General features: G+C 59.5%; 1 protein-coding gene and 1 long non-coding RNA gene across 9 annotated transcripts in view; one reads left to right on the forward strand and one right to left on the reverse strand.

Annotated features, from left to right (window-relative positions):
- KAZN (kazrin, periplakin interacting protein) overlaps window positions 1–14,296 on the reverse strand; it is a 994,352-nt gene that overhangs the window by 350,294 nt on the left and 629,762 nt on the right. For 4 of the 5 annotated variants that reach the window (XR_007914879.3, XM_051834341.3, XM_089299272.1 and 1 more), the window contains exon 3: window positions 1,746–2,004. Coding sequence is in view for 4 of the 5 variants with exons in the window: in XM_051834341.3 (XP_051690301.1) it covers window positions 1,746–2,004 (259 nt within the window). In the remaining variant the exon portion in view is untranslated. Of the gene's footprint in view, window positions 1–1,745; window positions 2,005–2,368; window positions 2,519–14,296 lie in introns of those variants that run through there. The other variant, XM_089299273.1, reaches the window with a different exon arrangement.
- LOC127487748 (uncharacterized) lies at window positions 117–13,502 on the forward strand. 4 transcript variants are annotated; one of them, XR_016210242.1, is made up of 3 exons: window positions 117–751; window positions 5,805–5,898; window positions 7,905–13,502. It is a non-coding gene; the product is annotated as an uncharacterized LOC127487748 (long non-coding RNA). The 4 variants fall into 4 exon arrangements; XR_016210243.1 differs by having other exon boundaries at window positions 120–751; window positions 11,795–13,502; XR_016210244.1 differs by lacking the exon at window positions 117–751 and adding an exon at window positions 1,889–2,019.

Below are 14,296 nucleotides of genomic sequence, written 5' to 3' on the forward strand. Positions count from 1 at the left end.
AATCACAGAGACCATCACAGCCCTCCCTGCACCCCGTCCCGCACGGCCAGCCACCGGCACGCACACAGGACACGACGGAGGTCCCCAAGCCATCTTCCTGTCCCTGGCCTCCCACGTCTGGCGGGAGCCCCCTGTTGCTCCGCTGCTACAAGGGAACCAGGGTCTCGGCTCCAAGTTGAGCAAGTGCATGGTCACTGCTCAGGCTTCCTCTGCACGCTCGCTTTGCAGCTGACCCCAGCTCGGGGACAGATAACAGGCAGGTGGCCCAGTGTCCCTCGCCCAGCTTCTGCAAAACGCCAGCACTGAGCCGAGCTCAGCAGAGTGCCCGGCCGTGGAAAGCCCTGCATTTACCTAGCCTTCGCCCTTCCGCGCCCGGCTGCCCGGGGTGAGCATCACAGGCTCCACGGCGAGGCAACCAGATGACAACCTGGGAAACAGCACAGCGAACCAACGCCAGGGCCGGCACACACCTCTCTGCCCATGACGTCATGGTCACTTCTCTCCCAAGTCGCTGCCCCCCAGGCCTCAGACTTGGGAGAGACTTCTGGAGGGCACCGCTGACTCGGAGTTGGACAGGAAACCGCTCGAGTTCACGACGCACGTTTCACATCCAAAAAGCACAGCTTTCCCGGGGAGGGCGTCCGGAGGAACGCGGATGCTCTCCCAGCACCCAGGAGAAGCTCCCGGAACGACACTGACACCGGGACGTCACCGTGAGCCGCAGAGCGACTGGAACCGCGGGCTTCATCAGGTGCCACCCTCACCCAAGGGGCCCTGCTGGGCTGGGGTTTTTTGTCCGGCCAGCTCTGCATGTCGGCAGTTTAGTCATTTAAACCACAGGAGGAACCAGTCCTGTTGTTTCTCAAAAGGCAATCAGGCAAAATAAGATTTTTGAAAGCCTGCTTACCCTTGGACTTTCCAAATTCACAGAAACCAAACAGTGTCTTGTAGAGGGTGCTCCTCCACCTTTCACCCCCCCCCCCCGCAGGGGGTCTCAGGGCTGCAGCTCCCGCAGTATCAGCCCAGACACACGCCCTCCTGCAACCCACCACCCCAGCCACAGCTCTGGGCTTTCTCCCTGCAGAGAGCTCCAGCTTCTGGCATTTGCTGGAAATCTCAACTCCCTGCTGAGCACCACACCTCCTGCGGGCTGGGCTCCGCAGATTCCATCGCCTGGGCGAGCTCAGTCTCAAATGGGAGAAAATAAAGTCCAGATGCAACCTAGACCAGGGATCGGCCGTGCGTGGAGAGAAGTGCACGCCAGTCCCGTGCTCTCCGCCCCCAGCGCGGCCGCAGAACCCGAAGCTCTCCCTGGGCAGGAGTGGTTCCCCAGAAGGGAGCCTTCGGAACTGGGGTGGGGGGGAAGTGGGTGGTCCTCTATGCCGGGGGCCGGGGGCAGCCGCTCTGGCACGAAAAGTTTGCCACGGAGCTGGGGGCGGCGTGCCACGGACAGGGGACTTTCTGCAGCCGCGAGAAGGGAATCGCCGGCCACGCCGCGCCCACGCCAGCCGGGGCCCGGTCGACCCTGCGGCCCCGCGCACACTGCGCCCAGGCTCTCCGTGCCCACAGCAGCCTTGCAACTCCCGGCCCGGGAGCCCCGGTGGCCACGGCCGCGCGGAAGCGGTCCCAGGCCCCCCTGTGCACGGCGCCGTCGCCCTGGGCGCGCGGGGCACCCGTCCCCGGCCGGCTCTGCGCCGGGCGCGCGCGCTCGCCACGCCTGGGCCCGGGCGCCAGGCGCTCCCTACCTTGCGCGCTGAGCTGCTGGTTCTCCATGCTCGCCGCCGCCGCCGCCGCGTCTGCCGCTGCCGCCGCCGCCGAGGCGCTGCCCGCGGCCCCCGGGCCCGCGCCCGGGCCGCCGCCGACGCCGCTCAGTTCCGCCAGTCTCCGGTTGGTGGCCGTGAGTTCGGCTCGTAGGTTGGTCACCTCCTGGCTGGCCGACTGGACCGCCCCATCGATGCGGAGCGCCAGCTGCTTATTGTCTTCCATCATGCTCAGGATTTTGGCCTGGGGGCGAGAGAGGTGACAAAGAGCTGCATGATGCGCCGGGGGCGCGCGGCCGGACACCCCGGGCTCTACCTGTTGGGTCCCCCGCGGCCCGGCTCGCCCGCGCCCCGACCCCCAGGCTCCCGCAGCGCCGGCTCCTCCGGCGCAGGAATGACAGCGGCGCCTCCAGCCCGAGCCGCGGCGGTGGCGAGGCTGCGGGAGGGGAGGGGGGAAGAGGACGAGGAGGAGGAGGAGGAGGAGGAGGAGGAGGAGGAGGAGGAGCGGAGTGGCGGCGGCGATCACTGAGACCCCGGTGGGCGGGTGGGCGCGGAGCGCGGCTAGCAGGACACCGCGCGCCGCCGGGCACTCTGTGAATGGAGCCTACCATTCGCTGCCCGCCCGGGAGGGGGCCTGGGCCGGGGGCCTGGGGTCTCCGCGGCCCCCCGCGGCCCCCACGGCGGGGACACACCCCCCAGGGGGCGGGGGCGGCGGGCGGCGCCGGGCGGGGAACAGAGGGGGCGCCCGGGCTTGGGGTGCGGGGCGCCCGGGCCGTGGCCGGCCCTCTGTCCCCTCCCTGGAGTGGTGGGGCAGCCCCGCCCCGGCCAGCTAGTGCCCGGCGCCGAGCTGGGGTTGGGGGGTGGAGGGTGCATGGCGGGGAGGGATGTTCCTTCACCAAGGGGGCCCTGGAGGGGAGCGGGGAGGGAGCCCCGCGGGGCGGGGGCAGCTTCGGGAGCTGAGCTGCTGCTGCTCTGTGGGCGCCTGAAACTGCGGTGGGAAATGCCCAGCGGGGAGCTGTTGTCCCGCGCCCCGCCCCCCACAGCCCCCTGTGTGCGCCCCAAGTGCAGGCGCAGCCCCAGCCAGGGCGCAAGCTCTCAACTGGGCCGGGTGTGGGCGAGGGTCAGAGAGGAGGTCCTGGGAGAGGACTGCAAGGGGGCAGGGAGGCTGCTTCCCTGTCTCCTCCCAGCGGAGGAGGGGTGTGGGGCTCTGCTGCCTCGGTTTCCCCACTCCCTCTTAAGGGAGGGCTGTGGTAACCTGCCCGCTAACCAGCCCCTTCTAGCTTCACCTTCTCCCCTGCAGCACCGGTCTGCATTTTTCCGCTGGGGCCCTGGATTCCGGCCACCAGACCTTGTTACCATAGCAAGCTTCATTCCATGCAAATAGGACGATTTAAAGCAGCCAGTGCAAGGCATGGGCAACAGGGCACCAGCATTCCTGCTCCGGCACCTCTGGACAACAGCTAGGAGCAGCTGCAGAAGTGGGGAGGGGGAGGCGGAGGCTGCCCACCATCCAGGTTCAGCAGGGCTCCTTGGACGCCCCCAGGAAGAACTGAACCAGAAAGTGCATGCCCAGTACTGCCCCGGAGCGTTGTTCTCTTTAGAATGAGGGTTGGTATTCCCACTTTAGAGACGGGGCTGTGGGCGTGGGTAAGCAAGGGGCCCGCAGAAATCAGGACTAGAAGTAAGTAATCGTCTCATTCCGAGTCAGTCCCATTGCTTGAATGCTGGGATTCCCTTTGTGTGGAATTATAGAAACACACTCTGGACCCATCTCCTGGGGGCATTCGCAAGGAGAGCGGGACAGTGCTAGATGGGGGAGCAGGCGGCAGCCGGCACAGAGTCCACCCTGTGGAGGCCAGGGGTGGAAACCCTGAGCTTAGCCTCGGCAGCGTAAGTGGTGGTCAGTGGGACCAGCTGAGGCACTTGGAGTGGCTCAGTGCACTTGTCACTCGGGATTCTGCTCTGCTAGGTTAGGCTGCACCGGAACCCCAAAACTCCAGAGCATACGGGATCTCCAGGCGGGGGTGTCGTGGTGAGGCCACCGTGGGAAACAGTGTGGTGGGGTTTCAGAAAGTTAGACAGTGGGGCAGGTGTCTGACCCAGTCGTTAAGATACCCCTGGGGACGCCAGCCACCCCTGATCAGAGTGTGTGGGCTCCAGTCCTGGCCCTGCTCTCTTAGGGGCTGGCTCAAGCGGATGTGTTACTGCCACCCACATGGGAGCCCCAGGTTGAGTTTCTGGCATCTGACTTCGTCCTGGCCCTGTGCCAGCTGTCAGGGGCATGTGCAGAGTGAACCAGCAAATGGCAGTTTTGTCTGTCTGTCTCTGTCTCTCTGCCTTTCAAAGTTTAAAAAGAAAAGTTAAACATAGAATTAGCTTATAGCCCAGCACATCCACTCACAGGTATGTGTTGGAAACAGAGTCTCCAATCAAACGTCCATTAACACATGCGTGGATAAATGAGTTGCAGTACATCCATGTGTGGAGTATTATTCAGCCATGAAAAGTAGGACGTTCTGACACATGCTGCGACATGGGTGAAGCTTGGAAACATTGTATCAGGTGAAGGACTCTTGACACAAAGGGGCAAGTATTGTATGAGTCTGTTTATGTGAAATAGCTGGAATTCGTAAACCCAGGGAGAAGGAAAGATGGGTGCTTGCCAGGGGTTGGGGTGAGGGAAGAACATGGAACAGCACGCTTAATAGGTTATTTTAGGGTCAAAAGTTTTGGAACGAGATGGAAGTGATGGCTGCTGTGCTGTGTGTTGCTAAACACCACCAAGGTGTTCATGTCATGGGGGCCAATGCTACATTCTGTGCATTCCCCCTCTAAGAAAGTCAGGTAGGTGGGATCTTCAAAAAGTTTGTGAAAGGGGCCGGCGCTGTGGCTCAGCAGGTTGGGCCGCCATCTGTAACGGCGGCAGCCCACGTGAGCACAGGCGTTGAGTCCTGCTGCCCCATTTCTCATCCAGATCCCTGCTAACGCGCTAGGGAAAGCAGCAGAAGATGGCCCAAGTATTTGGGCTTCTTCCACCCAAGTGGGAGACCCGGATGGAATTCCAGGCTCCTGCTTCAGAGAAGTGAGTGCCATAAAACAACTATGCATGGCTTTCAATAATTTTTGCATCAAAGTTAACTTTTAATTCCATTTCCATGAACTTTTGAAATATATGCAAATGCAAAAACAACAGGGCTGAGGACAGGGGGAGGTGTTCTGGGACCAAAGCTGACCGAGCCAGCGAGGGCCTCCGCTTCTGGAGAGCAGGTGCGTGCACACCACACCCCTGCTACAGCACTCAGCGGAAGCAACAGTCAGGCACCTGCTGAGGGGTCTCCCCCTTCTCCCTGCCTCACTGAGAGCGTCTGGCTGCTGGGGGCCGCCAGGGTTCTGAGGTTGTCGGTCTTCTCCCTGCCACCACGGCTGTAGTGAGTGCCCGCTGAGTGTGTATGAGCGTCTCTGTGCAGCAAACTTGCTGAGTGTTACTCATTTCCCTCCCCACACACTCACATCTCAAAATCAGAACAGACCAACTAGCAGGGAGAAAGGAAAACAAAGACTCATTCCTTGGGTCCCTTCGCATCTCTCTCTCTCTGAGGTTTCAACAAACTTGTGTTAGAAACTCCTAGAGTATCTCCTAGGACTTTAAAGAATTTTATTTTTTGAGATTTTTTCCCCCTGTTTGTATGATAAAGGGGGCTTTCCCCAGCTAGGTCTCTTGCTGGCCTAAAAGCAAGAGGACCAGATCTCTGTTGCCCACTAAAATCAATTGGACTTCCACCAAAAAGGCTACTGGTCTACCTTTGCCACGAACCCCAGCCTGTCACAGCTCTTCCCTAGGTGGTCTTAGCAAAACAGCCACAGTCTGTGTCCTCAGCCTCTTGCCTAACACCCAGCTGCAGGCCCAGTTGCATCTCCTGGGGTGGAGGTGGAGGGCAGAGCTGACATGCACCCATTTCTTGGAAGGCACACGCACACATCCGGAGCTGCCCCTCATCCCCATCTCTCTCTCTCTCTCTCTCTCCCTCTCTCTCTTTTCCCCAGGTCTCCAGCTATGAGAATGTTGACAGTTTTGTGGGTTCTCCTTCAGGGTCCTTCCATCTACAGCTTCCTGAAGTAGCCCCCACCTCACGCCCTGGTAAGAAGCCCCCGTTAGGAATGGCTGGGGTTTGAATGTGTCTCCCGAAGTTCACACATGGGACCCAACACGCATGTTGACAGTATTTGGAGCTGGGGAACTTGGGGAGGATTTAATTAGCATTAGGCGAGGAGGGTGGGGCCCGCACGATGCATGAGCAACTTCATAAGAAGAGGAAGCGCAGCCTGAGCTGGTGCACCTGCTGTCTCACCGGGGGATGCTCTTTGCCACGTGTTCATAAGGCAGGAAGGGCCCGAGCAGAGGCCAGCACCTCCATGCTGTGCTCCCCAGCCTCTGCAACCCTAAGGGACAACTTCCTGTCTCTGTGGGTTTTCCAGTCTTTGACATTCTGATATTGCAACACCGCACCACACAGACTAAGACGAGAACCGAGCCAGGTCCACTTCGTAGGGAACCTGCTGCTCTGCTCTCCTTGTCGCTTGGTGCCGTCCCTGGCCACCCACAGAGCTCCACCCAAGGCTCGGGCACTGGCCCATTTGCAGCCGCCAGCCTCTGCCAGTATTTGCCGAGGGAGCAAACTGTGCCATGGGCATCTGGTGCCCAGCAAAGCCTGCCTGGGCATCTTGCAAAGCCAGCAAAACCCACCTGCTTCAGGCTCAGGGGAAGGAAATTCCTAACAAGAACCCAGGCGGAGAGCCCAGCCAGTGGCGCACTGGGCCGCCGTGGGCACTTCGCTTCTCTCGTGAACAGAGTGACCACAGTGGGGCACTTCTGAGAGAGAAAGGGGCACTCGGAACAATGAAGCCAGGGTGTGTAGCACAAACCAGCGCTCCCAGGACACCCAGCAGGTGTGGCCGCCCTGCCCACGACTGCTTTACGCCGACCACTTTACGCCAACCCCTTTACGCCCTTTGGTCCTGGAAGACAAAGCGGCTCTGGGGCCTTCCTGTTCACTGATGGTGACACAGAGCCCGGATCCAGGGATGGGCCACACAGCCATGTCACTGGAGGGGCTGGAGAGGATTAACAGCAGAGTCCCTAGCACGTGGCCCCCATCTTCCTGCTGGGGTGCGTGGCCCAACTTCCTGAATTACAGATGAGGCATTGGTGGGGAGGGGGGCGCGACGGTTGCCTTCTCATGCACCCCCCCACCCTCTGCCGGGCTCGCTGCCCTCCGGCCGCTTCCTTCTTGCCAACCGCAGGCCCTTTCTCTGCCTTTGCTTTTTCTCTTGCTTCTGGAATGTTCTTCCGGGCTCCCCGCGTCTGCTTCCTTCTCATCCTGTCGATTTAGCATTCCACACCTACTTATCCCGTAGCGTACATCACTACTGATGGGTGCCGCGGTTCTTTATTCGTCAGTGGGGAACACTGCACTGACTTAGGATTCGAGCGATCGCTCGCCGTGAGGTCACTCCCAACCCTTCTGATCCTGGGCTTCCCCAAGGTAATCCTGCCTTGTCTGGGATTCCGCGGCGTTCCCAAGAATAAGTGATCTTTTCTTGAGCTAATTGGATTCTAGCTAAAGCATGCAATAAAATGCTCTGGCTGAAACTACCCCAGCCCCCACCACATGCACCCACCCCCTGGACCACGTCTCCAGAGGCCACGCCTGCGTCCCCTGCGTCCTTTTGCTTTCGATGCCTGGTGCTCAGTGACTGCTTCTCCGAGGAGTCGGTGGGCAAGTGCGCTCATTTATGCTGCTCATCCTCCCAACTTCATGTCCGCCACGACTTTGCTTCTGTCACCAAAGCCCTTCTCATCTTGGGTCCTCCCAGGAACTCGAGTCGCGTCTTTATTGCGCAAAAGTCTTGCCCAGCTCTCCTCTTGTTTGTTGCTTGCAACAGCTCTGCTGGGTGGAGAGGCGCTGGAATTGGCAGATTCAGTCGCTGAGGTTCAGGGATTTGTCCTGCGTGCCCTTCCTCCTCCTGTCCCCAAGGGCTCCTCGTGTGTTTGTGTAGTGCATGACTGGGGGCCAGGACTCGGATGGCCCCATGTGTGGCCCAGCCTCATCTCTGACTCAAACATGGGCACTGCTTCTGGCTAAGGCTATGTTCGTGGGCTCCTTCCTGCAAGAGTGGCTTCCAGGAATCCGTACGGGGAACAAGGCAGGAAAGGGGAGATCGGAAAGAGAAGCCAGCATGTGAAGGACTCATTGGCCCCGGAGTGAGTGACCCCAGCAGCCCTGATGCTCCCAAGAGTCAGCGTGCGGCTGCAGGAGCGTGGTCCTCGCTCTTGCATTCCACTTCCTGCACACGCTGTCCCTTGCTGGGCCGTGGGAAGCACACCTCTAGCCCTCAGGCTGCTCCTGGAGAGAGAGGGTGAGGAGTCCCCGACACGGAAGCCCGAGAAGAAGATGCGTGAAAATGCAGACGCCCAGGCTCCACTCGTGACCTGGCTGAGTTCCTGGGGCAGCGCCCATCGCCTGCCTCGGTTGCACTGGAGAGTCTGATGAACGGTGATGTTGGAGACTCGGCCATCTAGGAACCGTGGGCGGTGCACACAGAGAACCGAGTGCAAGTGCAGGAAGCCTTGAACACACCAGGAGCCCTCTGGGTCTCTGGAGTGGGGGGGAGCGTCCCTGCCCCTTCTCTTCTGTCTGTCTCGTGTCGCTCACTCCCACCCACCCCAGCATCCTTGTGGCACTGCGACCCTCTCTGCAGATGGGTGCTCCGTGCAATGAAACCGTCGCACGCGAGTCCCGGCCAGTTCAGGAGAGGATTCTCTCATACATTTACACTGTTCACTGTGCCCAGGGGGTTTTCACCTGCGCTCTGGGGGCAAGGGCGGCGCGTCTCACAGTCAGCCGTCACCAGGTGCTCTGGGTGAGAAGACTCGGAGCCGGCAGAGACCCCAACAGCCATACATTTCCTCCCACCCCCGTCAGTCACTGTCATAGCCGCAGTTACGAACCAAAAAGAAACCAGGAACCCAAGAGAGGGGTCGCGGAGAGGACTAGGGGGCTGGGAAGCTGGAGTCACACGCGCCTCCCCAGCCCCCTGCTCGCGGACGGCCGGAGTGAGGATGGCTGGATGCCTGCCGCCTGTGTCCACCTGCAACCCGCCCAGGCCCTCTGCGGACTTGCCACCTGCAAATGGCCCTTTCACATGATCGCTTCCCATGCCGAAGCCCCTGTGCGAGAACGAGATAAACACACGCGCAAGGAGCCAGGCTGATGCAGAAGTGAGCCCCGCCCCCATCTTGAATGATCCTTGGCATTTGGTGACTTTCTTTGTAGGGGTGTGTGTGGGGGGGATCACAGGAGAACCTGTGGGTGTGACCCCCGACCCGTGGCCCTGTCACAGCATCTGCGGGAGACTCAGGAACACAGCCAGAAAGTGGGAGCAAAATATAAAACGCGGAGGTGAGCATCTCCCTGCAGAGCCACCGCTGGCTCCCCCAGAGAACCGCCCCACCCTGCGGCGCCTCGCCCAGCTCCAGCCCTCGCGTCTCTCGGTGCTGGGGGTGGGCGCGCGTTTCATTTTCCAGCTCTGCAGTGGGATTCCTGAGAAATTCTGCCTGCACAGCTACAGAGGATAGGGCCCGGGGTGGGCATTCGGACTAACGGTGGCAACGTCACCTAGGGGCCCACAGCCCCTCTCAGAGCGCCTGATCTCCAATCCTGGCTCCACTCTTGATCCCAGCTTCCCGCTTCTGCACACCCTGGAAGGCGGCGGATGGTGGGTCAAGTCCTTGGGTCCCTGCCACCCACATGGGAGGCCTGGGAGGAGTTCCCGGCTCCTGGCTGCAGCCTGGCCCAGTCCTGGCTGTTGCAGGAATGTCCTGCATTTGCCAGTTCTGGCATTTGAGGAATGAACCAGTGGATGGAAGAGTCCCTCTCTCTGTCTCTGTCTCTCTTTCTCTCTCTCTCTCCCTCACCCATTTCATAAGTAAAGAAGTTAATTAATTAATTGTCGCTCCCCCTCTTCATGGAGGAACGATACAGGACCCTGCGCTGTTCTTTCGTCTGCTCGGCCCTTCCCGGGTTTGCTGCTGGTTCTTCCCGGGTTGGCTACTGACCCTTCTACCTCCGTGGAAGGGCGGTTCCCCCTGCCACTTTCCCCACTTCCGCGGGGGAGTGGCACACCGCCGGCCGGCTCTCTTGGGGGCTGCTCAGGTGTTCCTTCAGATAGATGTTCCTGGTGCATGTTGTCTCTCTCCTCCTTTATAGTCCTCTTCCACCAATCCCAACTCTGCTACCCACACGCCGAGTACGCTGCTCTCCTCCAATCAGGAGCAGGTCCTACAGTTTATTGGTTGAACTGGAGGCAGCTGTGTAGAAGCTGTTTACTCCTCTCCCAGCGCCATATTGTGGGAGAGCAGATGCATAGAGTAAGTCTTAATTCCAGTAACTTAGTCTAGTCCGAGTTGCTCCCCACAATTAATTACAGCTTTCAAAATATTTTTAAAAAGTATTTAAAGAAAGAAAGACAGGGTCAAGCCTTCCAGACACCCCCATACTCTGCAAATCAGCTCTAATTTCCTGTTTTGTGGGAGACCCCTTTCCACAGCCGTCGGGAGGGAGCAGGGCCAGCACGCAGGCTCTGGGGGCAGTGAGATGTGGCTTCAAGCCGCAGCCCCAGCACCGGCTAGCTCTGTGACACACGGCTCTCCTTAGCGCAGTGAGATACTCCCGCTGGCTTCCTTGGGAATTAAATGTGACAGAGGCCGTAAAGTACCTGGCAGAGAGCCTGTGGCCTGGGGAGGGCTTGAGGAACGTTTCTGATGATGGGGGGCCGCACACAGAGAGGCTGCGGCTGCTGCTCCTGGCGGCCCCTGCTCTGTGGGCATCCGCCACCATCTGCCACTGTGTTCCTCCGTGGTCTCTGCCACCTCGGGCCGGGCCCTCCCAACACTGAGGCCGCCACCAGGAAAGCACCGGCTCACGTTCTCGCCCGGCCAGATTCAAGCTCAGGTGCACCCACCTTTTCCTCCCCCTTCCCCCTCCACGACATGAATGCAGGGGCCCGCAGGGTGGCACGTGGGGTTAAGTCACTGCTTGTGACTCCAGCACTCCACATGGGAGAGCGGGTTCCCGTCCTGGCTGCTCCGCTTCCTGTCCAGCTCCCTGCTAACGCTCCTCGGACAGCAGCGGAAGGTGGCCCAGCTGTTTGGGCCCCTGCACCCCATGGGAAACCTGAATGAAGCTTCTGGCCCTGGTTTCAGCCTGGGCCACCCCTGGCTGGTGCAGCCTTTTGGGAAATGAACCAGTGGATGGAAAAACTCTCTCTGTGTCTGTCACTCTGCCTTTCAGATAAAGAAGTAAATGTGTGTGTGTACTAGTCTTTTTTTTTTTTTTTTTTGGACAGGCAGAGTGGACAGTGAGAGAGACAGAGAGAAAGGTCTTCCTTTTTCCATTGGTTCACCCCCAAAGTGGCCGCTACAGCCGGCACTGCACCGATTGAAGGCAGGAACCAGGTGCTTCTCCTGGTCTCCCATGCAGGTGTAGGGCCCAAGCACTTGGTCCATCCTCCACTGCCTTCCCGGGCCACAGCAGAGAGCTGGCCTGGAAGAGGAGCAACTGGGACAGAACCGGTGCTGCAACTGGGACTAGAACCTGGGGTGCCGGCAATGCAGGCGGAGGATTAGCCTAGTAAGCCGTGGCGCCGGCCCGTGTGTATTAGTCTTTTTAAAGGCACAGATGGGGTCTCGTCCTCACACAGGTCGACGCCCCAAGGGACCTCTGTGTCCTTGCCGACCTGACGTCCTTCGTGGCCTCTACTGTGAGGAGGAGGGGCCGGGGCTGCTCCCTGATGGCCGTGTGTTTGCTCTCCTGGTCCCTGGAGACCCATTTGGTAAATGAGTTCTTTTGGTTCATAAAATGACATCGCAGTGGCTTGGAATACTTCACAGAGCTCCCCTGAACGGGCCGTTTATCCTTCGCCCCCGATAGGATTCGCATTGCTGGGGACGCCGTCCTCTAAGAGCTGTTTTCTAGTTTCCAGGGGGATCTGGATTCCACTTGAAGCACAGGGCACCCGCGCTGGTCCCGGTTTCACACGCACGGGGACACTCAGGTCCGCTCCCGGCCGTTCACGCTCCTTCTCAGTCATTTGTTCAGAGAAATACTTGCGTCATGGGAGTTTTCCACTCACTCCTACTCCAGCCCTCACCACGTGAGCACTTCTCTCTGCGACCACTGCTTTCTTTCCACTCCCAGGACGCCCCATGCCCTGAGCAGAGCCCCAGCACCCATGGGAGCAGATGCTGTTCTGGGAAACTCCCAGCCAGCGGCGTGAAGACCCCGACGGCTGCTGATGATTTGTGGCAAAGGGGTCTCGGTGCTCGCAGCACGCACTGTCCTGTTTCAGGAGCTGCAAAGGGCCTGGGATCTCGCCAACTAAACGCAGCCAGCACAAGGTGCCCTGGGAAAGACATGCAGTAGCCAAATGGATCAATGGAGAATGAGACCTGCAGCCACCGGCCCCTGCGTTCAGGATTAACCGCCTGAGTATAGATGGAGAAGAGAGTGTAGACGACACAGGAGAGCTGTGTGGTCCAGCAGCCGACCCTTTGGGATGACCGTCTGTAGCCGGTACGTGGGACGCTGCCGTATTCCTCTGCAGGAGTGCCCTGCCTTGCTTTCTACTTTGAGCAATGGATGGCTCCACATTGGGCACCGCATGAGCGCGTTGTAACTCAAGAGGGCGCTGCCGCTGCTTGGGGGCTACACCAGCTACGTAAGGGACCTCGCAAGGTCCCTGGAGCAGTGGGCGCTTGGACTTGTAGCTGAGCCACCGGGCAGGATGCCCATGTCCCTCGTCGGATGCCTGGACGCAGGTCCCAGCTCTGACCTGTGACTCCACCTCGGCGGGCAGTGGTGACGGCTCAGGTAGTTGAGGGTTTGCCACTCACGTGGGAGAGCTGGGTAAGTTCTCAGCTCCTGGCTTCATCTCCCTAAGCATGGTGGACATGCAGAGAGTGAACCAGCAAAAGGGAACTCTATGTCTGCTCACCTCTATCTCTGTCAAATAAATTTTAAATTTTTTTAATTTCATGGAAAAACGTAATTAAAAGATAAATTTACTTTAGTGCAAAAACCATGCAATCCACGCATAGTTTTTTCATAACTTGTGTTTCCATGAACTTTCTGAAGACCCTCCTATCTCCTATAGTCGAAGTCCTCAGCCACCTCGGGCAGAGAGGCCACAGGGCCTTTGCTCTGTAGCAGTGAGCGGCCAATGCTTCTGCTTAGGGAAACAAACAGGAGGTTTCGGTCTGGAAAGGGGCGAGCGAGGCTCTGATCGGAGACCCCGCCAGCAGGGGCTCGCTCCCGCCCTGCTCTGGGCTTCCTCTGTGTGCTGCACCCAAGTCCACAGCCACAGCCTGGGACCAAGGCCCAGCACCGGCTCCACATCGAGCCCTTCAACTCACTGGCGTGACAAGCGCGAGAACGGGTCTGGCCAGTGGCCAGCGTGGGAGCACGGTGGGTTAAGCCACTGCCTGCAATGCTGGTCACTCTCCTTTCAATCCGGCTCCCTGCTAATGCACCTGGAAAGGCAGAGGAAGGTGGCCCAAGTCCTTGGGTCCCTGCCACCCACAGGGGAGACCTGCGTGGAATTTCTGGCCTGGCCCAGCTCTGACTATCGCAGCCACTTAGGGAGCAGACTAGCAAATGGAAGATCTCTCTCTCTCTCTCTCTCTCTCTCTCTTGCTCTGGCAAATAAATAAATAAATGTATGTATGTTTGCGAATGTTTGGACTGGAGAGAGGAACTGGCTGGAAGGAAGAAACGGAGCTGCTCCCCCACCAGCCCGGAGCCCCGAAGGAGTCGCCCCGAGGACCCTGCACAAGGCCAGGAGCCCAACAGCTTCGGGATGCGAGCTGAGCCTGAGCCCCTCAGGCAGCTTTTGGGAAGGAAAGAAAGCCAGCTGGAGGCTCCTGGCCTGCGTCCCCGGGGAGCCATCACGCCCGAGTGGGAACCTGAAGACCTCCTTAAGGAAGCACTGTCAGGCAGGAACCCATGCATACTGCAAACAGACGTGCCCCTCCCTCCGCACGGCGATCCTAGCCCTGCCCCAGCCGGGGTGCAGGGAGGAGCCCTGGCCCTCGGGGGTGAGTTCCCTACGGAAACCAGACAGGAAGGGAGTCCATGCCTCTATCCATGGCCGACTTTCTTCCTTCCCACCCCAAAGGCTCTCTGTAAGGAACTAGATTCTAGTAGTTCTTTTTCCTTAATGTTTATTCTTACTTATTTGAAAGGTGGAGTGACACACACACGCATACATACACACACAGAGGGAGTCAGAGAGGGAGAGAGGGCGGGGGGAGATTGTTCTTGTATTCGTTTGTTGGTCCATTCTCCAAATGTCTACATCAGCCGGAGCTGGGCCAGGCCAAAGCCAGGAGCCAGGAGCTTCATCCAGGCCTCCCCCGTGGGTGCCAGGTACCTGGGGCTCACCTGCTGCGCTCACAGGCACACTGGCAGGGAGCTGGAGCA

Source organism: Oryctolagus cuniculus, chromosome 7 (genome assembly GCF_051225735.1).
Source record: "Oryctolagus cuniculus isolate XC-2025 breed Fujian yellow rabbit chromosome 7, ASM5122573v1, whole genome shotgun sequence".
NCBI lineage: Eukaryota > Metazoa > Chordata > Mammalia > Lagomorpha > Leporidae > Oryctolagus > Oryctolagus cuniculus.